The sequence below is a fragment of the Ovis aries genome, chromosome 1, assembly GCF_016772045.2.
Source record: "Ovis aries strain OAR_USU_Benz2616 breed Rambouillet chromosome 1, ARS-UI_Ramb_v3.0, whole genome shotgun sequence".
Taxonomy (NCBI): Eukaryota; Metazoa; Chordata; class Mammalia; order Artiodactyla; family Bovidae; genus Ovis; species Ovis aries.
Window position 1 is genome coordinate 13,898,467 of NC_056054.1, and position 25,166 is coordinate 13,923,632.

A 25,166-nucleotide genomic window follows, 5' to 3' on the forward strand; every position below is an offset into this window, starting at 1 on the left:
CTACCTTGGAGCAGACAGGATTGTGGGAGGAGAGGAGGGTGGAGTCATGGCCCAGGTTTCCTCTTTGGGGCTGATTGCTAATTCTTCTGCACTTATTTACTCTCTTGCCAGCTGTGAGGAGGGAAAAAGGCTTGAAGGTGTTCTGGGGATGGGAACCTCAAGAAGATTTGAAGGCTAGGAAGAGTCTTGTTGCTTAGATCTCTTGATAAAGGAGAGGAGTTTGTTTAAATAATGTTCTGTGACCTTGAGCAAGTGGCCTAGCCTTTTTGGCCACAGATTTTCTTGGCTTCCAAACTGTAGGGTATATAGACTGGTGTTGGAGGCATCATCATCAATTCCCAGTAAAATGGATAAGATGAGGAAAATATAGTGTGTGCTTTTCATCACTTACTTAAAGAACTGTTCTTTATTCTGAAATTGCTATTTTTACTTTTTTGATGTTAAAATGTCCATTATTTTATGAAAGAATTATTGTCAGGTGGTAGTTTGTTTTTAGATAACTTTACTTAGCAAAATAAAAAGTTGACAACTTTATGTTAGGTTTTCTGATTTATTTTGGAACATTTACTCATTTACTGTGAAATCTAAGTTTAGGAACTACTGGATTGATAATACTACTAATGTCTTTTGGTTTTGTACTCTTAGTCTCTAAAGCAAAACAAAATTGTGACCCAAATGAGCAGATTTCTCACTAAATTTGAGATTGCCGGTTGTTTGATAGAGAGGAGATCTCAGAAAGGGAACAGAATCAGGGTTCTGATCCTGTCTCTTGACTGACGGACTGGCAGACGCTTTACTGTCTGAGCCCCCAGGGAGGCCTGCTGATAGACCGGTACTGCCGAATTAAGTGCTTTCTCAGAAATAAAGGTGGTGCTATAAGAATGGTTGTGGCACAGGAATAGCAGTTTTAGTCAGTTATTGTCATGGAGTCTAGCTTTTTATCTTTCTGGTATCGCTGAGATTTCCTCTGAGATCTAGAGGAAAGACTCTTACCTCTGAAAATGCTTAGTGATATGAGGGCCCCTTTTCTGTAATCAACAGAAAAATATAAGGAAGGCTAGAATCTTAACTGAAATTTTCAGGGCAAAAACATTGTTCTCCCAGCTCATCCACCTCCGTTTAATCCCCTGGCGGCAGTGTGACCTAACAGTTAAGAAAGTGGACTCTGGCCTCACTGTCTGCATGGGGCTCCTACTCTACCCCCTCACTTTCCACTTAACTTTCTCTGCCTCAGCTTCCTCATTTACTAAAAGATTAAAATAGGCCCTAATTCATACAGTCATTATGAAGAGTATATGTACTGGTGCCAAGCCCCGTGCAAGTGCCTCTGCTGATTTTGATATGTTTGGTTTACAGATTGATATTGGGGAACCGTTGACCTAGTCCAGACTCCTCACTTTATAGATGAGACTCGGGCTCACAGAGGGGAGATGAGTATCCTGCAAAGTAAGCCATAGAGTGGCAGCTGGGAAATCCAAGTTATAGGCCTGATTCTGCCCCTCTGTAACCTTATCTAAACCCAAACCTGGGCTTCAGTTTAATCATCTTTAAGATGATTTTTTGAGGATTGTTAACTGTATTCCTTCGTTTATTTATTTTTGGGTGTGCTGGGTCTTCGCTGCTGCGAATGGGCTTTCTCTAGTTGCAGCAAGTGGAGGCCACTCTCTAGTTGTGGTACTTGGGCTGCTCATTGTGGTGACTTGTATTGTCGTGGAGCACTGGCTCTAAAGCATGTGGGATTCTGTAATTGTGGCTTGTTTGCCCGTGGAATGTGGAATCTTTCTGAACCAGGGATCAAACCCATGTCCTCTGAATTGGCAGGTGGATTCCGAACCACCGGACCACCAAAGAAGTCCAAACCCTGTATCTCTTTGAAACTGTGAAGTATTTTATTTTTTCTGAGTGTGGTGTTCCATTAAAGACTCTAGAAGCTATTATGCTTTTCTCATTCTTCCATTCTCCTTTTAAGCCTTTCATCTCTGTGACTCTTTTCTTTTGCCACCAGGCTTAGTCCTGGCTTGTTTCTTTACCTAACTTTTGCCTTTCTGCCTTGTACTCTGATTCCCAGTAGCACAAAGAATTATCAGTAACAAAGTTCGGATTTTCCTAAGAAACAACATGAAAATTTTAATTTTCCCCTGAAGTCTCTAGTTATCACTTCCCTAAATTCCCAAGTCCCACCCAGTCCTCACTGAGACATTCTGAGTCTTCACCAACCTTTGGTGACTGATACCTTTCATGTATCCCTAGTGTAGTTATAGTTTGCACCTCGCCTCTTCCCTTCATTATATAGGACTGTGTAGTGTTGCCTTCTAATAATTTCACAGTGGTGGTAGAGTTTGGTAGTTAAAAGTCCATTTTAGACTTGGATTTGAATTTCACTTCTATTACTCACTAACCATGTGACATCAGGCAAATTTTTATTAAGTGTCCCTGAACCTCAATTTGAACTATGAAATGAAGATAAATAATATGTGCTTGATAGAATTGTGAAGATTAAGTCAAATACTAAATGAGACAGGCCTTGTACAGTGCCTGACAGAGGATAGATACAATAAATATCCAAGTCATTCTTACCTCCCAAAGTTGACTTGCATACTTCTAGGGAAAGGAATCATTATATAAGGCTGGTGCCATTCTGTATTACTGCTAAGCATATTTTAATCGCTTGATCTTCATTTTAGCCCATTTTCTTTGAGTTCATATTAAGTGGTGTGAAGTTTCCTCTGTCTAGATGTGGCAGGAAGAAATCAGAAAAGCTGTGACTGTGGAAAGGGCATCCAAATGGAGATCTCTGCTCCCTGCTGTAAAGTCTTCAATTATCATTTGAGAATATGTCTTAGTCTGATCATAAAGTATCCATATAGATGTAACGGCACATAGTGGGCTCTCACATAGTATATATTGTTAAATGAATGAGTATTCTCAAGTGCTTACTGTTGTCCTAAATGTTGGCTATTTAAAGAAATCTTAAAACATAATTCTTGACTCCAAGGGGCTAAAGTTCAGATAGAGAAATGGGATTTGCGTGTAAAGATGTCTAGCAGTGGATTTTGTACACTTGGTGCCAAGTAAATTAAACAAACACAGGCATCCAGAGGTGGCTGGGATAGCCAGAAAGGTTTAAAGGAAGAAATGAGACTTCAGCTGGACCTTGTGAGTAGGCTCTAAATCAGAGGGTAGATATTCCACTAGGGGGAAATGGATGAACAAAGGCAAGAATGTGCATGGTATGTTTGGAAACTGAGATCAGAATGGTTGCAGTAGAGAGTCTGAAGATAAAGTTGGAAGAGTAGATAGATTGTAAATTCCTTCAGGTCAGTGACCATGTCTTATCTTTATTTCTCCCAATCACCTAACATATAGTAAGTAAAAACTGGAATTGTATTTCAGAGGGGTGTAATGGACAACAGAAACAAAGGACGTAGACTTGAGCCTATGGTCTTCTGAGAGCTACTAAAGGATTTTGAATGAAGGGGTAGTATGAGCAAAGTGGTGATTTAGGAAAACTTGAAATAGGCTAGCTGTTCTACTTGCTGCAGCCTCAGCTATCAACTGTTAGCATCAAATCTGTATCCTTAGTTCTGCCTGCTCTTCTGAACTCTAGATCTAAGGTTCCAACTGTCTGCAAGAAGGGTCTGCTGACACCTCATGTTTCTTGTGCTTTGTTGTTGTTCCCAGTTAGTTGCTCAGTCGTGTCTGAATCTTTGCGACCCCATGGACTGCAGCATGCCAGGCTTCCCTGTCCTCCACCATCTTCCGGAGCTTGCTCACTCATGTCCTTCAAGTCAGTGATGCCATCCTACCATCTCATCTTCTGTCATCCCCTTCTCCTCTTTCAATCTTTCCCAGCATCAGGGTCTTTTCAAATGAATCAGCTCTTTGCATCAGGTGGCCAAAGTTTTGGAGCTTTTGTTTCAGCATCAATCCTTCCAATGAATATTTAGGACTGATTTCCTTTAGGATTGACTAGTTTGATCTCCTTGCTGTCCAAGGGACTCTCAAGAGCAACACCACAGTTCAAAAGCATCAATTCTTCGGTGTTCAGCTTTCTTTATGGTCCAACTCTCACATCCATACATGACAGCTGGAAAAACCATAGCTTTGACTATATGGGCCTTTGTTGGCAAAGTAGTGTTTCTGCTTTTTATTATGCTGTCTAGGTTGGTCATAGCTTTTCTTCCAAGGAGCAAGCATCTTTTAATTTCATGGCTACAGTCACCATCTGCAGTGATTTTGGAGCCCAAGAAAATAAACTGTCACTTTTTTCCTTCGTTTCCCTATCTATTTGCCATGGAGTGATGGGACCGGATGCCATGATCTTAGTTTTTTGAATGTTAAGTTTTAAGCCAGCTTTTTCACTCCCTTTCACCTTCATCAAGAGGCTCTTAAGTTCCTCTTCACTTCCTACCATAAGGGCGGTATCATCTGCATATCTGAGGTTATTGATATTTCTCCTGGCAGTCTTGACTCCTGCTTGTGCTTCATCCAGTCTGGTGTTTCTCATGATATACTCTGCGTATAAGTTAAATAAGCAGGGTGGCAATGTACAGCCTTGATGTACTCCTTTCCTGATTGGAACCAGTCTGTTGTTCCATGTCCAGTTCTAACCATTGCTTCTTGACCTGCATACAGGTTTTGCAGGAGGCAGGTCAGGTGGTCTGGTATTCTCATCTCTTTAAGAATTTTTAGCAGTTACTTTACCCAACCCAATCTGTGCCTTCTGTTTTCCTTATCTCAAGGTACCACTCCTCCCAGTTGCTGTGACTAGAAACTTCACGATTATCTTCCACTGTCCCTTTCTTTAACAGCTAGTCAGTAGCTAAAGGCTGTTGTTTATTCCTCTGCCTTGTGTGGGGGTCTGCCTGCCTTTTTGTATTCCCACTACCTCAGCACTGGGCTTCCCTGGTGGCTCAGAGGTTAAAGTGTCTGCCTGCGATGCAGGAGACCTGGGTTCGATCCCTGGGTTGGGAAGCTTCCCTGGAGAAGGAAATGGCAACCCACTCCAGTATTCTTGCCTGGAGAATCCCATGGGTGGAGGAGCCTGGTGGGCTACAGTCCACGGGGTCGCAAAGAGTCGGACACGGCTGAGCGACTTCACTTTCACTTTCACCTCAGCACTACTCATGCTGTGGGTTCTCTCTTGGTCTGTTGCACACAGTAGGCCTCTAGTTGCTTCTGCCTCTTAGTGTTTCTCTGCTGCAGTCTGGTCTTCAGTCCAATGCCAGGCTAATCTTTCCAGAGAAGTCTGGTTCAGGAAATTTCAGTGGTATCCTTTATCTACTGAAAGTATTAACATGCTCCTTATTCCAGCTCTGGAGTGGTGTGATCTCAGGTCACCTTACTAGCTTCCATGGTATGCAGCCACACCGTGCCCTCCAGCATATCCTGTGTGCTCACACATCTGCAAGTCACTGCTGAAGCTTATTCTTTGGAATTCCTTAACCTCTTTTTGGGCTGCCAAAATCATACTTGTCATCCCAGGTTTACTTCAAATACCACGCCTTTCATGAACTCTTCTCCTATCCCCGTCAGAATTAATCAACTCTGTTTATCCGCACAATTCTGTGCAGCTTGTATCTGGTATCTGTTTGCTTGGTGTTATTGTTAATTATTTATTTATTAATGCATATTGGTCTCTGCCACTAGGTTGACCTCATGTGGTCAGGGGACAGGCTGATCCCAGCTTTCTACATATTTATTTCCCTTTTTTGTCAGCTCACGTGTCTCAGTTTTAGAATTCCAGGTGGTTGGTGCTTCTTGGGCTTCTTGAACCACTTGTAATTTTTCTGTGGCCCTCAGGAAAATAAGCAGAGGCTTTTCTCTCATTTGTTTTTTTCATGATTCACGATGCACTGGGGCTATTGTAGGCTATGTTGGAGCAGAACACAGAACTTTGTGCCTCAAATGCAGGCTTTCATTTCTGACCTATCCTCAAGTTGTTCTGAGTACAACAGGACAGATGGATAAGCAAACTATGATACCTTGTAATAAGCACAAGAGGGAGATGACCTCAACTCATGTGTGTAAGGGATGGAGGAGGTGATAGTTAAGTTGAAGGCTGAAGAATGAATAATTGGGGAAGCCCGGAGCTGTCTTTCACACAGAGAGAAGAGTAAATGCAAAGCCTGGAGGGTATGAGAGCACATGCCTCATTTGGGGACAGTTGTACATTCACAACAAAGGTCCATCTCATCAAGGCTATGGTTTTTCCAGTAGTCGTGTATGGATGTGAGAGTTGGACTATAAAGAAAGCCAAGTGCTGAAGAATTGATGCTTTTGAACTGTGGTGTTGGAGAAGATTCTTGAGAGTCCCTTGGACTGCAAGGAGATCAAACCAGTCCATCCTAAAGGAAATCAGTCCTGAATATCATTGGAAGGATGGATGCTGAAGCTGAAACTCCAATACTTTGGCCGCCTGATGCGAAGAGCTGACTCATTTGAAAAGACCCTGATGCTGAGAAAGACTGAAGGCAGGAGGAGAAGGGGACGACAGAGGATGAGATGGTTGGATGGCATCACTGACTCAATGGACATGAGTTTGAGTAAGCTCTGGGAGTTGGTGATGGACAGGGAGGCCTGGCATGCTGCAGTCCATGGGGTCATGAAGAGTTGAACATGACTGAGAGACTACACAGAACTATACATTCACCAAAGCTGGAAATTAGAGTTTTTATGAAAGGTTGGAGAGGGAAAAGTGGCTACATCATAAGAGGTCTTAGATCTCAAGCTAAAAAGTTTAAATGTTATCCTGAATGCAGGTATCAGGCTTTACAATCCAGTAGAGCTGGGTTTGGACTTACCTTGTGATCTTGGGCAAGCCTCTGTGGGCTTTATCTTTCCAGTAAAATAATGCCTTTCATGGTTGAAGCTTCCCTGGTTGCTCAGAGGTTAAAGCATCTACCTGCAATGCAGGAGACCCAGGTTTGACCCCTAGGTTGGGAAGATCCCCTGGAGGAGGAAATGGCAACCCACTCCAGTATTCTCACCTGGAGATTCATGGACGGAGGAGCCCGGTAGGCTACAGTCCATGGGGTCACAAAGAGTCAGACACGACTGAGCAACTTCACATTCACTTTCACAGGGTTGTTGAGTACTGGGAACAATAAATGGGAGATACTTGACATATGAGTAGATTGTCGATAAATGTTAGCTGTTTTATTATTAGGAGGACAAAATGAGTCACTGAAGGATTTTAACGCGACAGTAAGATCATCATTCTTGTGAAAAAGGTTGCTGGCAGCCTTGAGGAGGAGCTGTCTTAGTCCGTTTGTTATTGAGTTACTAAGTCGTGTCTGACTCTTTGCTACCCCGTGGACTGTATAGCCTGCCAGGCTCCTCTGTCCATGGAATTCTCCAGGTAAGAATTCTCTAGGAGCTCTTCCTGATCCAGGGATCAAACAGATTTGGTACCGCTGAGCTACCTTTGGGCTGCTGTAACAAAACTGTAGACTCAGTGGCGTAAACAGCAGACACTGATTTTTCGCTGTTCTGGAGGTGGGTCAGTCATGGTCAAGGCGCCTACTGATTTGTTGTCTTGTAAGGACCTCTCCCTGGTTCCTAGACAGCTGGCTGACTTCTCACTGCACCTTCATGATGGAGTGGGCACGAAAGAGCTCTGGGGTCCCTTTTGTAAGGACACTAATTCCATCTATAGAGCTCCACCCTTATGACCTAATCACTTCCCCAAGGCTTCACCTTCTAATTCTGTCATATCACACTGGGAGTATGATTTCAGGGTATGAATTTTAGGAGGGCATAGACATTCAGACCACAACAAATGAATTATATATAGCAGGGAAACCTATTAGAAGCAGGGAGAGAGATAAGAGTTCATTTTTAGGCAAGTTGAGCTTGAAATGAGCATGAAAGTTTTAGGAGTCAGTTGGACATATGAGAATGGTATTTAGGATAAAGTACTGAACTGAAGATAATGAATTTGGGAATTGTCTGAGTATAGGTTACAGTTGAAACCATGGGTAGAGCAAATCATTTTGGGAGAATGTAAAGAACAACTCTTATTTATTTTTTTTGAAAGTCTATAGGTTTTTTGTTTTGTTTTGTTTTCAGCCCATAATATACGTAACACCAGAAATTTTGCCTCCAATTTCAGCTGGCTTATGACCCCACCCCCTCCAAACCCACTTATGGACCTTTAGGCCCATGGATATCTTAAGAAGCTGTAATATGGAATGAAAAGGAAAGAGGGCTAAGGATGAGTGAACATTTAAGGAATGAGCAAAAGAGGAGTAATCAAAGGGGAAGGAGGGAAACCAGGGCAGAATGGAGTCTCAGATCCAAGAGGGAGAGGGGGTTTAAAAGGTAAAGGAAAGGTCAGCATTGTCTTCTGGGTTGGCAGGTAGGTGACTGTGCGCAGAGCAGTTTCCATGAATTTGTGGGGCTGGAAGCCAGGTCACGTGGTGAAGCAGGGGGATGAGAAAGTGGAAATGGTGAGCACTGTCTTCACACTTGTTCATGTAGCCGAGAAGAGTAGATAAAGGTATACAAGCTAGGCAGGGATGGTTGGAATAAGCTTCTCAAGGAGAAGGGAAGACGTACGATCCGCACTTCAGGGGGACGGACTTAGGTAGCAAGGAGGGACTCTGCCAGTGACACTAAAATTAAGAAAGTTAGGGTACGTATTGGTAGCTTGGTGTCTTAATAAAGTTGGACATGAGTATTCAACCTTTCTAACTGAGTAACCCTCACATGACTAGTTGGTGCCTCCGTAAGTTCAGTCTAAGAATTTCCCAGGAGGCTGTTGGGTTCTTTGTTGTCAGTTCATAGCCTTTGGTGGAGCTGAATTTACAAGAAGCTTTTAAAAGTAACATCACCTTTGGTCTGATTGACTGTTTTCTTCTCATATAAATATATCTTCTTAAACTTTTATCTCCAGTGTTAGGTAGAAAGATCTTTGCTGGGCCTGGAATTAAATGAAGGATTTGTGTGTGGGGAATCGAGCCTAAAACTTATTAGAAACTTTTGAAGTCTGAGCTGTTTGGAGTGTTCTGAAGGTCTATGTAATCGAGTTGTTTGACTTCCCTAATGAATTTCCTTGCTGAAATATTAAGATGTTAAATTCCAGGCACTGCGGTATTGGTGTCCTCTTATCCTAATGCTTAAGTCAGGAGAGAATGTTCACGTAATTGTTTGGTCTGCAACATAGTATCCTAGGAAAGAATCCTTCAGCTTTGGGGCAAGGTTGTTATATAAAACCTTTTTCTGAGGAACTATAGCTCAGCTCTAAGCAGGCTAGCTGGTCTTAGGAAAGACTTGTAATCATGTTGCTTTTAGTAATTATATTCAGAATAAGTACTTGGACCTCTTCCCTCTGAACTGAAAGTCAGGTTTCTAGCTATTCAAAGCATGACTGATGTGAGACCATCCACTTTCCCTAGTGCATTATCCCCGTGGGAGGGCTTGGTAGGTGAACAGCATAACTGTGGGTAGTAAAATTTAAAAGACTCAGTTGTGTTAATAGCATCTTCATGTCTAAAAGATCTGAGACAGTGAACAGGACTCTTACAGGTGGCTTGGTTTTGATGTCATTCTGTGTGTTTCTTTAGCCAGTCTTCTAATCACATGTTGGCCAATCAAGAAATTTATTTCTTGTAAGAGTCTAGGGAATTCCCTGGCAGTCCAGTCGTTAGGGCTTGGCACTTCCACTGCTGGGGCCCAAGTCAGTGACATAGATCATGCAAATTGCATGGTATAGCCAAAAAGAAAAAAAAAAAAAAAGAGCCCAATCCAATATGTGAAAACTCCAGTGTCCCAATAAGTATCATCACCTGTTGGCAGGGACATGCAAACATAATGGAAAATAGTATTCAGTTCAGTTCAGTCGTTCAGTCGTGTCCGACTCTTTGTGGCCCCATGAATCACAGCACGCCAGGCCTCCCTGTCCATCACCAACTCCCGGAGTTCACTCAGACTCACATCCATCGAGTCGGTGATGCCATCCAGCCATCTCTTCCTCGGTCGTCCCCTTCTCCTCCTGCCCCCAATCCATCCCAGCATCAGAGTCTTTTCCAATGAGTCAACTCTTCGCATGAGGTGGCCAAAGTACTGGAGTTTCAGCTTCAGCATCATTCCTTCCAAAGAAATCCCAGGACTGATCTCTTTTAGAATGGACTGGTTGGATCTCCTTGTAGTCCAAGGGACTCTCAAGAGTCTTCTCCAACACCACAGTTCAAAAGCATCAATTCTTTGGTGCTCAGCTTTCTTCACAGTCCAACTCTCACATCCATACATGACCACAGGAAAAACCATAGCCTTGACTAGACAGACCTTTGTTGACAAAGTAATGTCTCTGCTTTTGAATATGCTGTCTAGGAAAACAATATTAAAGCTGACTAAAAGTTCTGAATTTTCACCAATGCCAGGTCTACTCTGCCTTGCTCTACTGATTAGCTTTATAACCAAAAATAGGCTGTTTCTAATACTACAGAGTTATCAATCTGAAGACACAAGTTTTCCTTATAGAATTTCTTTTTATTATAAAAGTAATACATGTTTGCTGTAATAGGTTAAACACTACATAGATGGAAAAGAAAAAGTTAATAAATTTCCTTTTAAACTTGCCAATATTTTGAAGAGGTGGATTCATGTGAATTCTTTTTAGTTGATGGCCTCGTATCCTTTAGACCTGGAGGTGTGATTAACATGATTGCATCGTCTTTATTTTCTACCCATAGTTATTCTGTTCGCCTCCCAAGCCTTCCCATGGGGATAGTGCACTAGGGAAACCAGATGGTTTCTCATCAGTTATGCTTCCAATAGCTGAAAAGCTGACTCTCTATTCAAATAAGTGGAAGAATTTATTTGAGGTTTTATTATGTCAAGCTTTAGATGTTAGTAGCTATGGTAGATATAAAAACGTAAAGCATGATGTCTTTCCTCAGGGAGTTAATGATCTTATTGATGAGTAACAATAAGGTTATTCGAAGTTTAGAATTTATATAATTATATAAATACAGATTGAGTGATTATCATAGTAGATACCATAAAAATTTGGAGAACAAAGAAACTGTTGAGACATGGGATTGTCGGGAAAGGCTGCCAGAGTAACGTTTCTCAAACACCAATCTCACCATGTCATTCTCCTGTTTAAAATCTTTTAATATGTTCTCTTATCTTCCCTTACCAGTTTCTTGGTGATAAAGTTTGGACTCCTTAGCTTGTCACAGAGAAGGCAATGGCCCCCCACTCCAGTACTCTTGCCTGGAAAATCCCATGGACGGAGGAGCCTGGTAGGCTGCAGTCCATGGGGTCGCTAAGAGTCGAACAGGGCTGAGCGACTTCACTTTCACTTTCTATTTTCATGCATTGGAGGAGAAAATGGCAACCCACTCCAGTGTTCTTGCCTGGAGAATCCCAGGGATGCAGGAGCCTGGTGGGCTGCCGTCTATGGGGTCGCACAGAGTCGGACATGATTGAAGCGACTTAGCAGCAGCAGCAGAAGCAGCTTTCATGAAAGGCCGTGATTTGACTCATGCCATTCTGTCCAGTTTTAAGTGTCACTAACACCTAATAAACATCCTGTCTTTCAGCTCCTGTTAATTCTGTGCAGTTGTCTGAACAGGAGCTCCTTCATATCTCCGTTACTTTGCACTAGGTGGAACTTCTCGTAGCCTTGCCCCTTCCCTTCTCTTTCTGACTAGCTTGTAACCATGTTTTAAAGTTTAGTAGAGTCACCCACCTAGAGACGTTCACTAGCCTCCTGTGTGTCCCTCCTGTACTCAGAGAGGCTTAACTGCTTCTCTTATGTTCTTGAGCACTCTATGCTTACCTCTGTTACAGCCACATTGAAGGTATTTCTTCTTTCTGCCAGACTGTCATCTCTTTTAAAGGTAGGGACTGTGACTTTGTATAATACAGGCTATTCCGAACAGCTAGCTCCTTACTAAGACCTATTCAAAGAATAAATGAGTGAATGAATGAGCTGGATTTTAAATAGCATTTGGAGAAGTAGGGAGGAAGAAAGTAGCTTGCTGTGAAAAGAACTTGTAAATGTCAGTGATTTAGATGAGATTATAGCTGCAAGCTGACTCTGACACAAGCTTGGAAAGGATTATGAAGAGGTCAGGTAACTAAATCAGCATCTGAAAAGATCAAATGATCAAAATATGTTGGAATGACAGTGGTCACATCTAATAAAAATTCTGACTTAAATACTTGCAGGCCTCTATGAAGGGAAAATTAGATTCGACTTTAAAAAACTTTCAACAGTTCCTAATGAGTGCCAATAGGTAGGATTTATAAGGATGCAGATTATGACAGTTTATGGAACTTTAATTAGTATATGTTGCTTATAAAGAATTCTCTATTAAGTTTTAAGCTCCAATAATATTGTAGATGTATGCAAGATTTGGACAGACCTTTCAACTCTGAACAAAATGATTGTTGTTGAGGAGATTTGCAAATCAGCAAGGAATTAGACAAATGCATTCTAATTCCTAACTTCCGTGATCTGTAGTAGGAAAAGATCACTGTTTCCTACAAACAAAGCCGGAAAGGAGGTGAAGGTAAGGTTAGAGACAGATGAAGGAGAACTTACTGGGTGGCTATAGACTCAGAGAAGTAAGAAGATGGGCATCCATCTGGAAGTGGTGGACCAGTGCTTGTGTGGCTTTTACCTGGGTATCAGTAAGAAGGGAATAACTGGGCAGTGGGGAAAGAAAACCTAATTAAAGTTTGTGTGAGTTACTAGTGAGTCAGATTTACATAGTTCTGCTACTTCTGAAATTTCTGTTAGTTGGAGAAGAAATGGAGGCGTGGTCATCGTGGCTTGGGGATTGTCCTAGTGAAAGTAGTAGAAGATCAGGGAGGTGAGAGTCCCTGGGGTACTCCTGACAACAGCTTTGACTTGCTTAATCATGTTGTCTGGCACAGACTGGGATAATCTTAGATGTTCTTAATAAATAGGATAAAGTAAGAAGAGAGCGATTGAAGGTTGAAAGTGAGGAGGAGATAGGAAAGATTGGTAGCGATGACTGCTGAGTGGCTATGTTTGGAGAAGGAATGAGGCCTAGGAAGTGGCATGGTGGTGGCTGGCTATGGATTGGAGATGAAGGTCAGTGGAGCCAAGCAGGCTCATCTGCATTGTCCACACGTATGTTGAAATAATTTGAGGATGACCTCAGAGAATACCCATTGAGCCAAGCTGTTTGGGGAGGTTAAGGTAGATTTGCCACGTGGAGGGGTGCATGCCGCAGGGAATGGTCGATGAAAGCAGGGATGATTCGAACAGGATGATACAGTGGAGGGAAAGGGCTCCAAATACATAGAAGAGGAACAGACCTGAAGGGTCAGTGGTCTGGAGGTGGCAGTGGTGGGAGAAAGTGAGTCCTCCTCGTGACCAGGCCTCTGTGATGCAGTCATTGTCAGGTGTCAACAGCCATGTTTCTGCTGAAGAGGTGAACAAAGTCAGAATGGAGCAGAATTTGCCGAAGAAAAAAAAAAAAGGGGGGTGTAAGGCTTGGAGAAGGGAGGGAGGGGAGGAGAGATTGCAGGGGGGCCTGGTGGGCAGCTTTGAGAATTTGGTTGGCAAGGCTGGGGAGGAAGCTGGAGTGAGGGAGTCCTAGGGAGGAGGGGGAGGGAGGAGAGCATTGATCAGGAGGCCCGCGTGTGGAGGGTGAAATGTAACCTCAGCACTGGGTGTCCCAGGGCCAAGGCCACTCCGCCCTCCTGCTGGGGGTCTTCACAGCTTTGGATTTTTGGAGCTTGCTGGGGGTGGGGTGGGGGTGCATGGAATCACTGCCCTCCCTGGAGAGTTAGGATGCGAAGGAGACTTTGTGGTGACATGATTCTTGAGGCATGTGATTCTGTCTAATGTGTAAAGGGACAGAAGAAGAAATTCAGAGAGACTGAACCTTCCCAACAACAAGACGCTGTCTCTCAGGCTGAAGAAGCCGCCTCCACTGTGCTGGAGAGGCTGGGTGTGGGCAAGGCTGAGGCTGGGGCACGTGGCATCAGGCAGCGCTAAGCCGGCGCCTTCTCCTTGTCTCCTCACAGATGAACGGGACCGAGTGCAGAAGAAGACGTTCACCAAGTGGGCCAACAAGCACCTCATGAAGGTAGGACCCCTCGCGGGCGCCCCTGGCCTGAACCCGTCAGGCCCCCTCCCAGACGGTTCATGTTGTTGGCTGCAGGGTCCAGTTGATGCGGGTGCATGCCTGTTTTTCTTTTCTTTCTTAAAAAAAAAAAAAATATATATATATATATATATATATATATATCTAACATAGCCCTAATAGTGGGTGTGGAAACCTTCATGGATGAGTTTCTTGGTGAAGACAGTAACTCCTCCATTACCTAAGAAGGCTGAGGTTGAGGATACCATGGGGTGATTCCTGAGATTCCAAGAATGCTTTGAGTCAAACTTTGCATACTATTTTATAAGCCCCTATTTTGTTTTAAATTTTTTAATCTGATTACTGTGTAAGGATAGGGCAGAGGGAGTCTTGTTCTCTCTTAAAGTGTGCAAGTCTTAAATCATCAGTTTAGTGAACTTTTTAGTATGTATGGACATGTTTAACCCCCATGCAGTTTAAAGTACAGAGCAAAATGGCTAGGGTTGGAGGGAGATCTTATCATTATTTTAAAAAAGAGGAAAACCCAAGGCAGAGACATATTACCAACCCAAGGATAAACAGTACGACTAATATGACAGTCAGATTTGAATGCAAAGTTTTTAAGTTATAGTAATTACTCAACTCAGGTAATTTTGAGTTATGAATAATTGCTGCTCTGAGAAAGATCACCAGGGGCCTCTTAATTGCTGTTTCCAGTGGTTTTATCTTTCTCTCATTTGATTCCTTTGTAGCATTTGATAGTATTGACTAACTCAGTGCTTCTTTAAAGCCCTCTCTTATGTTGCCTTCCAGGACACTGCTTTTTCCCAAGTTACCGCTTCCCTCCATGAATGCTCCTGCCTCTTTCACTGGCTTCTTGTCCTCCATGTTGACGTCCCCTAACCTTGACCATTTTCTTGTTTTGTTCTCTGTATTCTTGGCCGTCTCATCTGTGTTAGCCGCAGGGATCATTCTGTTTGCATAGAATGCAAGGAATCACACGTAGAGAGGGATAGGGGTGATCTCCAGAGTCTGGTGCCTGGATGCATCTGAGCTTTATGAAAACTGTACGTCACTAGGCAGCTGCGCTCTCCTCTTTTTATGAGCTCTTTGTTTTCTCATTTTTCTTTCTCTCTGTGTGTCTTCTACATTCAGCTCTCTGCACTCCTTGCTTTTGCTTGTGTGTGAGCCATGGTGGTTGTCCCTTAAATGGTGGTGTAAACCCCTGCAGCCACATGATTCTAAAGACACAAACACGAACAATCTGGGGGGCTGGGGTTTTCTTTTCCTCTGTGGGTTAGGGGTCTGTCGATGTATTTCAGTGAACTGTGGCCTGGGAGATGCTTACATAAATCAGACATAGCTCCTTAGGTCACTTTTTTAACTGCAGGTGAGGTCGGTTTTCAAACTCTTAATACAAGATTTAGATCAGGAGGTAATGATAGAGCCTTTCTCTGTGTTCTTTCCTAAGCCAGAGACCCGTATCTCAATAGTGTCCTCGACACAGTCATCTGGATGTTACCCAGACATATCCTGTATTCAGTACCTCCGAAAGTGCTCAGTATTTTCATTCATGTACCTAGCTATCCAAGTTAGTCCAACCTGGACTCATACTATATTTAGTCCCGCCCATCATCTCTCCCTGCCACCAACTCCAGTCAATCACTTCCAACTCAGAAAGATGCTTGCATCTGATTTCTCTTTTCTGCCCTAGTCCAGGGCCTCTTCTCTTGACTTGGGCACTATAATAGTTTCCTAATAAAGTTTTCTGTAAGAACAAACATGATGATAATGGTAGTAATTCACTGAGTGCTTAGTGTAAATTGTACTTTCTGTCCTAAGCCCTTTACATGGATCATCTCCTTTAATTCTTCAGTGACCTTATACTATAGATTCTGTTCATAGTCCCATTTTATTAATGAGGTTTAGCGAGGTTAAACAGCCTGTTCAAGGTCACAGCACTAGAAAGAAGTAGAATTAAAACACTAGAACTCAGGCAACCTAAAGTCTAGCACCTGTACTCTTCACCTCTGCAGTCCTGGCGCTGGTGTGCCCACCTCTGCGGCCTCATAGTGTCCTTACACTCTTGCTGAACTGTTTGGCACACTCTTTATGACTCTGTATCTTTGCTCCTGGGGCACCCTCTGCTTGGATTACCTTCCCCAACTCTGTTCTGCCTGGACACCACCACCGTCACTCCCCTTGGTAAATATCTCCCTGGCTCTCCCTCATGGAATTGACGCCCTTTCCTGGGTGTCCTCTCTGTCCTCCTTACGTACTTCTGTTACAGCAGCTGCAGCAGCTGTCATTCTCCCAGACTGTAATTTGAAGGTTGATGTTGTGTCCTATTTTTTTAGTCAGGACCAAGAAGGAAGGGAAAGGGAGAGGGAAGAAAAAAAACCTGCTGTTTTCCTCTTAATTTCTTCAGCATTTACCAGTTGCCTTTCATTTGGTGACAAATAACTCTGTCAGGGTGCAGAGCCCTTCACAACCCGTTTCCAGCCAGGCACTCTCCCCTGTGTAGCCTGCGCTGCAGCCACAGGAAGCCAGTCACCGCTTTCTAAACTTGGTATACTTTCACACCTCTCAGTTTGTTCGTTTCTCTCTCCCTTGAAGGCATGTCTTGACCTCTGCTGCCTGGCCATCATCCACTTACTCTTCAAGGCCCAGGTCCAGTATCCCCTTCCTGAGACCCTGACCTCCATCCCTGTGACTATTGCAGCTCCATCTCTGTTCCACACCACTTTGAAGAGACGGGTGTGTGTTCACACCTTGCTGTCCTCTGCTCCTTAGGGGGCTGGGGCTCGCTGTGCTGCTGTCTCATCCAAGTCCTGCACCAGGAGCATGAGAAGCATTCAGTAAGGATTTGTTCCCTGGAGTGAATAACAGTTCAGTAGTCCTTTTAGCTTACAAAGCATATTCTAATCTGACTTGATCCTTACAGTAACCCTGAAGGATGTAAATATATTTTATTCTTTCAGTGTAACAGCTGAAGAAGCTGAGAATTAGAAGGATGAAGTGACTTTTCCAAGATCATACAGCTAGTGAAGGGTGAAGCTAAAGACCAATCACAAGTCTTCTGAGTAAAATGACTTGTTTCTATTCAAGATGCCCCTATCTTGCTCTGTTTGCATACCTCATCTCTTAAGATTTGGAGAAACTGAACTGTTCCTTCTTCAGGCTTGTCCCCCTAAACTTTGTAGTTCAGTACAAACGCTCTGGCTCCCCGCTCTTCACTTGTAGCTGCTGTTGCCTGTTGGGCCTCGGCCTCAGTGCTGTGTGATGACAGGAGGCTCAGGGCGGGGAGAAACGAGACAAACACACATGGCATTGTTAGCAGTTGGAGGCCAGCCAGAGCTTTACTTAAATCCCTGGCGACTTTTCATCTCTTCCTATTCCCCCAGCCTTACAATTCCAATGGCATTTTCTCACCTTGGGGTATTTCACAGAGGTTCACTGCTCATCAGAATCATTGCTCCACGCTGGCTGTCTTTGAACTTTGGGCTGAGAATTATGGATCAAAATCTATTTTTTGTAGCTCAAGCATCCTTTGCTTTGCTCCCCAAGTACACATGAACCACATTAGTGTTGCCACTGGCAGGCAGACTGATGTAAGATCAAAGCAACCAAGCCCTCAAGTTGTAGATTTGGTTATAACCTAATCTCTTAGATTCCCAGATATCTCTTTAGGAAACAGTTCATTATTGAATAAGCTGATTCATTCCTCTTTATTAGCTGAGAACACTGTTGGTCCAATCTTAAAAGAGATTTAAGAATGCAAGCACCTGAAATACGCATACAGATCACCTAAGGGAGAAAGCAAGTCCTACAGATGGAAGAGTTCGGACACCAGAACTATCAAAGAGAAAGATCTAGAATTTTAAGTGAGGTTTTTATTTGCATTATCCCTGCTATTTCTCTGGGTCCTGGCAGCTTATAAAGTATAGATATATCTCCCTAAAAAGAACTTCAAGAAAGGCTGAGAGGGTGAGACAGAACAGAGAGCATGAGCTTTCTCTGGTCAGTTTCTATGGACTGCAGAGGTTAGTGGGTAGAAAGAAAGGAAAGCATTTAATCTAACAGATGGAATCGTCCTTTCTATTTTTTTTTTTTTTTTTTTTTCATGTATGCCATTTAGAAGCCATTGGCCTTCCTGGGATTTTACTTAAGACCTACAGAAAACCAGCAAAAGTTTTTAACTCCCAAGTTTTTACTGATGGTCTCAATTTTTTTCTGCTTGTTTGAGGCTCTCTAGCTAGTGGTTCCAGGCGCCCTTTCCTGGGCAGCCTCTGTATCGCGGCCACATGAGACAGCTCGCTGCTCCCTCAACACTGCGTTTACTTTCACACCTCTGCGCTTATTCATGTCTGTGGGAAAGGTCAGAAGGAGCCTGGCAGCGGAGTGCGATTTAGGTAGGAGATTGACAGAGTCGTGCTGCTCAGGAGAGGAGTGTTGCCTTTGTTGCCCAGCTGTGACCACAGGGTGGTGGCTTGTGACCAGCTCTGCCTAGACCTGAGTTCTCAGGGCTTGATTTCACCCTCGCTGCATTTCAACCCCCACTGAAGGATTCGGTTCTACGTTTGAAGTTGGATTCTCTACTCCCTGAGCATTAGTGCCTGCCTGTGAAGTAAAGCTACCCTTGGGGGACTTTACAGTCATCCCATCCTCAGAGAATCTTTGTTAATCAGAGTTGGCACATATCACTGTCAGATTCCTCAAAGCTTAAGGAACTCTCAAAACAGGAGACATAGAATTGTTATCTGCAAGGAGCCTCACACTTTACTCCCACATCATACTCTATTTATTTCAGCAGAGATTCCCAGCCCCCATTCTAGTTCCCTGCATTTGAGCACAGTTCTCTCCAGAAGTCTATGACCCCCGCTTCCCCACCCACCAAAAAAAACCAGAACAACAACAACAACAAAAAACAAACAAAATAACTTACGACAACTATAATCTGCTTTTTTAATGTTAGGCGTTTCCTGGAGGATAAATTTGGCTGTTGAATCAAAATGGAATTTTCCCTTTTATGGCTGAGAAATCTATAAATTCAGAAATGCATCTGAAGTTACCAGGCTCACTCTCATTTTCCCTGTATCTTTTAATAAGTATGTGTGCTAAGTCACTTCAGTCATGTCTGACTCTGTGCGACCTTAAGGACCGTAGACTGTCAGGCTCCTCTGTCCATGGGATTCTCCAGGTAAGAATGCTGGAGCGGGTTACCATTTCCTCCTACAGGGGGATCTTCCCAACTCAGGGACTGAACTCCATCTCTTACGTCTCCTGCACTGGCAGGCAGGTTCTTTACCACTAGCACCACCTGGGAAGCCCTTACTCTAGGTATAAATGAGAGTAAACAACATACTCTTCTCTTTAAAGCTCTCTCCTCTGACTTATGTATTGCTCTGCACCATAGTGTGGATCAAGGAAATTGAGCTGCTTGTGCTTCTTTTAAGAGTGAGTCTTTGAGCAAAGCTTTGCCAGATCAGGCTTTCTGCAGGTATTAAAGAATACTACAGGACAATCCTTGGTTCTTTTGGGGGAACCTCTTATAATTTAATAATGTTGTTTCTACCCTGCAAGCATCATGGAAGCCTTGTGAAGGGAAAAAGCAGTGAACACAGAGTCAAGAGACAGCGATCTGACACTTTCCAGCTAAATGATTTTACACCGCTACGTAACTTCTCTAGACAATGCATTTCTCATCTGTAGGCATTAAGTAATCTTTAAAGTCCCTTTGAGCTCAGATTCTGATACCAAGCACTCAAGTACAATTTATTCCCTTTGCTAAAGCCACTCAGAAACCGGGGGAAGCTGTTTAGTTTTTCATACCCTCAAGCCAATCTTTTAAGAATTGGGAGAGCAGAGCTTTCCTTGGTTTACGAATGCATGATGATTGGGGAGGATTGGCCTTGTCTGACAATTTAGTCATTCATTAATTTTTTTAAATAGCTATGTTGAGATTTAGTTTACATATCACACATTTAAAGTATACAGTCCAGTGACTCTTATTATAGTCAAAATTGTGCAGCCATCACCACAATTTTAGAACATTTATTTTCTTCATTCCCCATAAAGAAACCCTGTACCCTTTAATCATTCTCCTTATACACCTCTCCATTCCTTCCCCGGCCCCAGGCAACCACCAGTCTATTTACTATCTGTCTCTATAGGTTTGCTGATTCTAAACATCTCGCGTAAATGGACTCATACAGCGTGTGGTTGTTTGTAACTGGTTTCTTGCTCAGAGTGTAATATGTAGGCATTTGGGTTATTTTCAGTCTTTGGCTAATGTGAACAAAGAATGCTGCTATGAACATTCATTCATATACAAATTATTTTTTCTGAACATATGTTTTTAATTCTTTCGAATATATACCTAGGAGTGGAATTCCTGAGTCATACGGTAACTTGTGTTTCGCCTTTTAAGGAACTCTCAGGCTGTTTTCCAAAGCAGCTGCACCATTTTATATTCTCACTAGGAGTGTTATGAGGGTTCCAGTTTCTCTGTAGCTTCACCAGCACTTATTATTTGTCTTTTTGATTATAGCCATTCTAGTCAGTGTGAAGTGGTGTCTGTCTGTAGTTTGATTTACATTTTCCTTATGGCTACTGATAGTGAGCATCTTCTCATGAGTTTGTTAGCCATTTGTATATACTCCTTGGAGATTTCTAAAGGACCAGTTTTGATGGTGATTTTCACAGGGACTACAAACAGGCAGGGACCTGGACAGTTGAAGTTTTGCGCGCATCTTATTTGTTAACAGAGTGGCATGATTGCTGGAAAGAAGCATGCCTGTGGATGGCTCCTAAGCACTCTTGGCCCTAGCTGGCTGCCCCTCATATTCTGGTACTTAGTCCACCGGACTTTCTCTTGAGAGATTTGTGGAACACTTTAGAGGCAACCCAGTATGTACAAAAGAGGTAAAGACTTTAGAATGGGGGAAACCTGGATTTGATTGGCCTGGTCATTTACTAGCTGTATGATCTTGGTATGTTAGCTGAGCCCTCCAAAATCTCACCTCTGCATCTGACACTTTTCTGATGTAAAAGCACTAGTAAGTGTTGGCTAGTTCTTTATCCTTGTCTCGGCAGAGCTGTGTCCAGTGCGCTTCAGAAACAGACAGCTATTCTCTGCTGAAAATTCTCTAAGGGGCGAAAAATCTCACTACACTCACCTCCCCCATTACTTCTGTCTATACCTCTCTGCTGTTTTCCATAGGTACTTAGTTATTATATTCACACAAATACTGAGAAACTTAGTAAACTAGTTCTCATCTGAATTTCTTGTAAGGTTCAACTTTACTGTTCACAGGTATAAAACTTAACTGGAATTTTCAGAAGGAAATATTGGAGCTCTGATGTAAAACTGACCTTTACACTTTAAGGGCCCCCTTTTTCTGTTCAGCACTCTGGTGTTTGGTGTCCCATTGAGAACATGGTCTCATCTGGTTCACAGCCCTATATAATTTATTTAAATAATTACTCCTTGACCACTCCCGATTTTTATACCCTATATTCAGGTCTTAGCTGCCAAAAATAAATCGCTCATTGTTGTCTCTTCTCTTAACCCTTAATATCAACTATTTAATAATTTCTGGCTTTTAAAAGTCTTTTGTTTGTTTGTAACCTGATTTCCATCCCCCCACTTTCCAGAAAATTATTCTCACGAAAGCCCTCTGATCTGTAGGAAAACGCAGAAACCGTTTCTCAGTCTTCATCCTCCTTGTCCTGTAGCGGATACGGTGATGGTCTCTCCCTCGGTTTTCCTTCCTTGTTTGTTGCCTGACTCTTCCGCTGCCTTTCCCCCATCGCCCCGTCCTTTGTTGATTGCTTTCCCATCTCCTGCCTTCTAATTTCGGCTATTCCCTCAGGCTCAGTCCTTAGCACTCTGGTTTTTTTCTTGTTGCCCCAGCCCAGGAGGCCCAGCATTTCCCATGTGTTTAGCTAGCACCTCAGTGCATATGGCTTCTAAGCTCGAGTTCTCAGCTGACCCGGGTTGGATTCTGGCACTTCCAGCTGCTTCCAGAACATTTCCATTTGTAGCTCTTTTGCTGGCGTTTTATACTCAGCATGTTTAAGACTGCACTTGTCAGAACCGACTCCCTTTCCAAGCCTTCTGACCTGCTAATTTCCATGAGTGGCGCACTGGGGTTGTCCCAGGCCCCAAGCCTGAACCCTTGGACCCACTTGAGGGAGGAGTCTTAAGATTTTAGAGCCACCCGTATGTCACGGCCGGCTTTCGTGGCCTTGTGAGAGCCGAATAGCGAATGTTCAGGAGTCTTGTGAGCTATTTTCTAAGCACAGCCACGATCATAAGTTAAATTATATAAACTTACACTTGAATTATATTTAAAACGAAGGTAATAAATACCCAAAATTCATTCCTTCTTAGATACTTCACTACATTATCATCATCTGTGACCTTGAGGTTAGTTATGTCTGTTGTCTCTTTCTGGTGGAAATACTCTGCACTGGTGTGCTACTCTACATCTCTCCCCAGCATGGCAGGAGTGTTTACACCATGGAAATGAATAAGTGGTACAAGTCTGAGCTAAATGTATTGCTTCATTTATTGTCTAAACTTAAGAAAGTGAGGGAGAAAATGTTAATATTGAAGATTAAACTAAAAAGTGTATCATGTCATTGTCAGTATCACAAAAAAGGCTAAATATTCTTTAAAGGTTTGAAAGCTGTTATTTAATTGGTAATGAACTGTTTCCTCCGATTGGGTTATCTGTGTGTCAGCTTCTTAGCCCTACACGTACAGGTGTAAACATGTGCATCCTTCATATTTGCACCCTCCTGCTTTGTAGTCTGATGTGATTTTCCCATCCTCTTTCTTTCTATCAAACATTTTCTACCCTTCAAGTCCTTTCTCTTCTAGGAAGTCCACCAAGATGTTTCCAGCCTTTGTCTGTTCAGATTCTCAGTTTTGAATGCTAGAATATTACAGTCGGAAAGACTTACAGTTCAGGCTTCCATGTGAATGTTAGACATCCCAGTATCCCAGCCCTTGCTTGAAAAACTCCAGTGACTAGAAAGCCGCTACTTCTAGAGTAACCCTTCCTCTTGTTGCCTAGAAAGTTATGTATACTGTAAAGGGTCTTCCTTCTTACAATTTCCACTGGTCTTCTGATTCTGTTTGTACAACACTCAATGAAGTTGTCAGTAGACTTGGAATGGATCAGTCATAGTAGCCACGTCCTAAAGTTGTGTGACCATAACTTCTCAGAGCCTTAGCTTCCTCAGTTTTTCTTATAAAATAGGAAGTTTCTCTTATGAAATAGGAACTTCACAGGGCAGTTGTTTGGATTAAATAAATAGAATGAGATTATGGCTGATTACAAAGCCTTGTTGTAATGGCAAAGGCTAAAATCAGAAAGATGAAACTGAGGTCAGTTTTTCCACTTAGTTTTGACCTTAGGGCAAGTTACTTAACCTCTTTGTGCCTCATTGCCTCATATGTAAAATAGGCATAATATAATAATAATAGTAATAATGTGTGATATAATGATGCCCACCTTACAGATGTTAGGGGTAGGTGAGATAACATCTAAAGCATTTAGTGTTTGACATTACCCACACATTTTTCTAAAGTGATATTTGTTTTTCCTTAGTTTCAGTTACAAAATTAGAATTATTTTTCCCCAAAGGAAAAGAATTCTCAAATTCACTATTTATTTATTTATAGGTATTGGGTAAAAAGGGGGTTAACTGAAAGCTACACCCCATGGAACACTGAGTGTCTGCGTTTTGATTTCCTTTGTAGCCCTCTGGAGGGCTGTACTGACTCTGACGGGTCTCATGTGTCCGTCACTGGCTGTTGTATCATATTTTTGTCCATAATAATTCCTGAGATGTTTCGGGATGATCAAGACGTGGCCAAACTTTATGGAATATCATTCAGGGTCGACTGGTATATGTAATAGGTCTGGCCTCAATTAAAAAAAACACATATAAGCCTCTGTTAAGTGTTACCGTCCCACATGTATTGTATTCCAACCTGAATATTCCTGAATCGTTTATTGTTTTTAGTTTCAAACTCTTTAATTTGTGTTTACATAGAGCCATAAGAACTTGTGTGGATAATGAAATAATTCAAGATCAAATAAAAATCGGTCTTGTTTTGCTCTCATGCGCAGGTCCGCAAGCACATAAATGACCTTTATGAAGACCTGCGGGATGGCCATAACCTGATCTCTCTGCTGGAGGTCCTCTCGGGCATCAAACTGGTGAGCTTCTCTCTCCTCCTACTGGGTGACTTCCCAGGTGTGGCCCTATTAATGACATAGGTCCATCGTGTTGAGTGCTGGGGCGGTGGCTGTCACTTCTGTTACATGGGAGGAAAAGTAGAGGAGGTGATTGCTGGCCTTTATTTCTAACTCAGACGTAACACTTTACAAATGATACAAGTTCATTTTAATTTAACCTAATGTGTCGTATATTCTTATTTCTTTTTTTAAATTCTGGTTTGTTTTTTTTTTAAATTTTCATTTCTTGATGGAATCCAGTATTGGTGTATTACTTTTATATTTTCATGATTTCTCCTTGTTCTTTATCTATTTATACATGCTAGTATTTCAGGAATAGTAGATTCTCGCTTTAAGATTTTTTAATTAGGTGTGTTTTCCTTCCTACAGTGTTATTTCTAGTCTACACAGATTCCTCCTATTTTCCCTTCTACTGTGAATTACTTTATTTTCTATATTCAACAAAGAGCTGAGATTTACATGTAAAAGCCCAGGTGTTTAGAGTCATTGTTTCCCAAACGGCCTAACTTCCTCCCTTCTGGAATTCATTGTCTGTCACAGGTTTGAAGAAGAGCTGAAGTTGATGTCTGAGCATAGCCCCAGATGCTGTACATCTGGGCTCCTTGGATAATTAGATACGCCTGCATCCTCCCCACATGTATTAAATGTGGCTTATGGAAACAGTTACCTGTCTGAGGACAAAGCCTGTCGGAACCTCTTGGCTTATCAGCTCTTGTCCTCACTTTGTTGAAGGGATCAGCTTGGCCTCACCGTGGGCTCGTCGTTTCACATGTGGGAGCCTAACTTGAGCCTGTGATTCTGTGCAGCTCCTGCTCTGTCT

General features: G+C 42.6%; 1 protein-coding gene and 1 non-coding gene across 7 annotated transcripts in view; both read left to right on the forward strand.

Moving 5' to 3' along the window:
- MACF1 (microtubule actin crosslinking factor 1) overlaps positions 1-25,166 on the forward strand; it is a 326,239-nt gene that overhangs the window by 99,714 nt on the left and 201,359 nt on the right. For all 6 annotated transcript variants that reach the window (XM_060395413.1, XM_060395429.1, XM_060395401.1 and 3 more), the window contains exons 2-3: positions 14,014-14,075; positions 24,218-24,307. In XM_060395413.1, the coding sequence (XP_060251396.1) occupies positions 14,014-14,075; positions 24,218-24,307 (152 nt within the window). The remainder of the gene's footprint in view (positions 1-14,013; positions 14,076-24,217; positions 24,308-25,166) is intronic.
- On the forward strand, positions 4,903-4,974 carry TRNAR-GCG (transfer RNA arginine (anticodon GCG)). Its single transcript has one exon. It is a non-coding gene; the product is annotated as a tRNA-Arg (tRNA).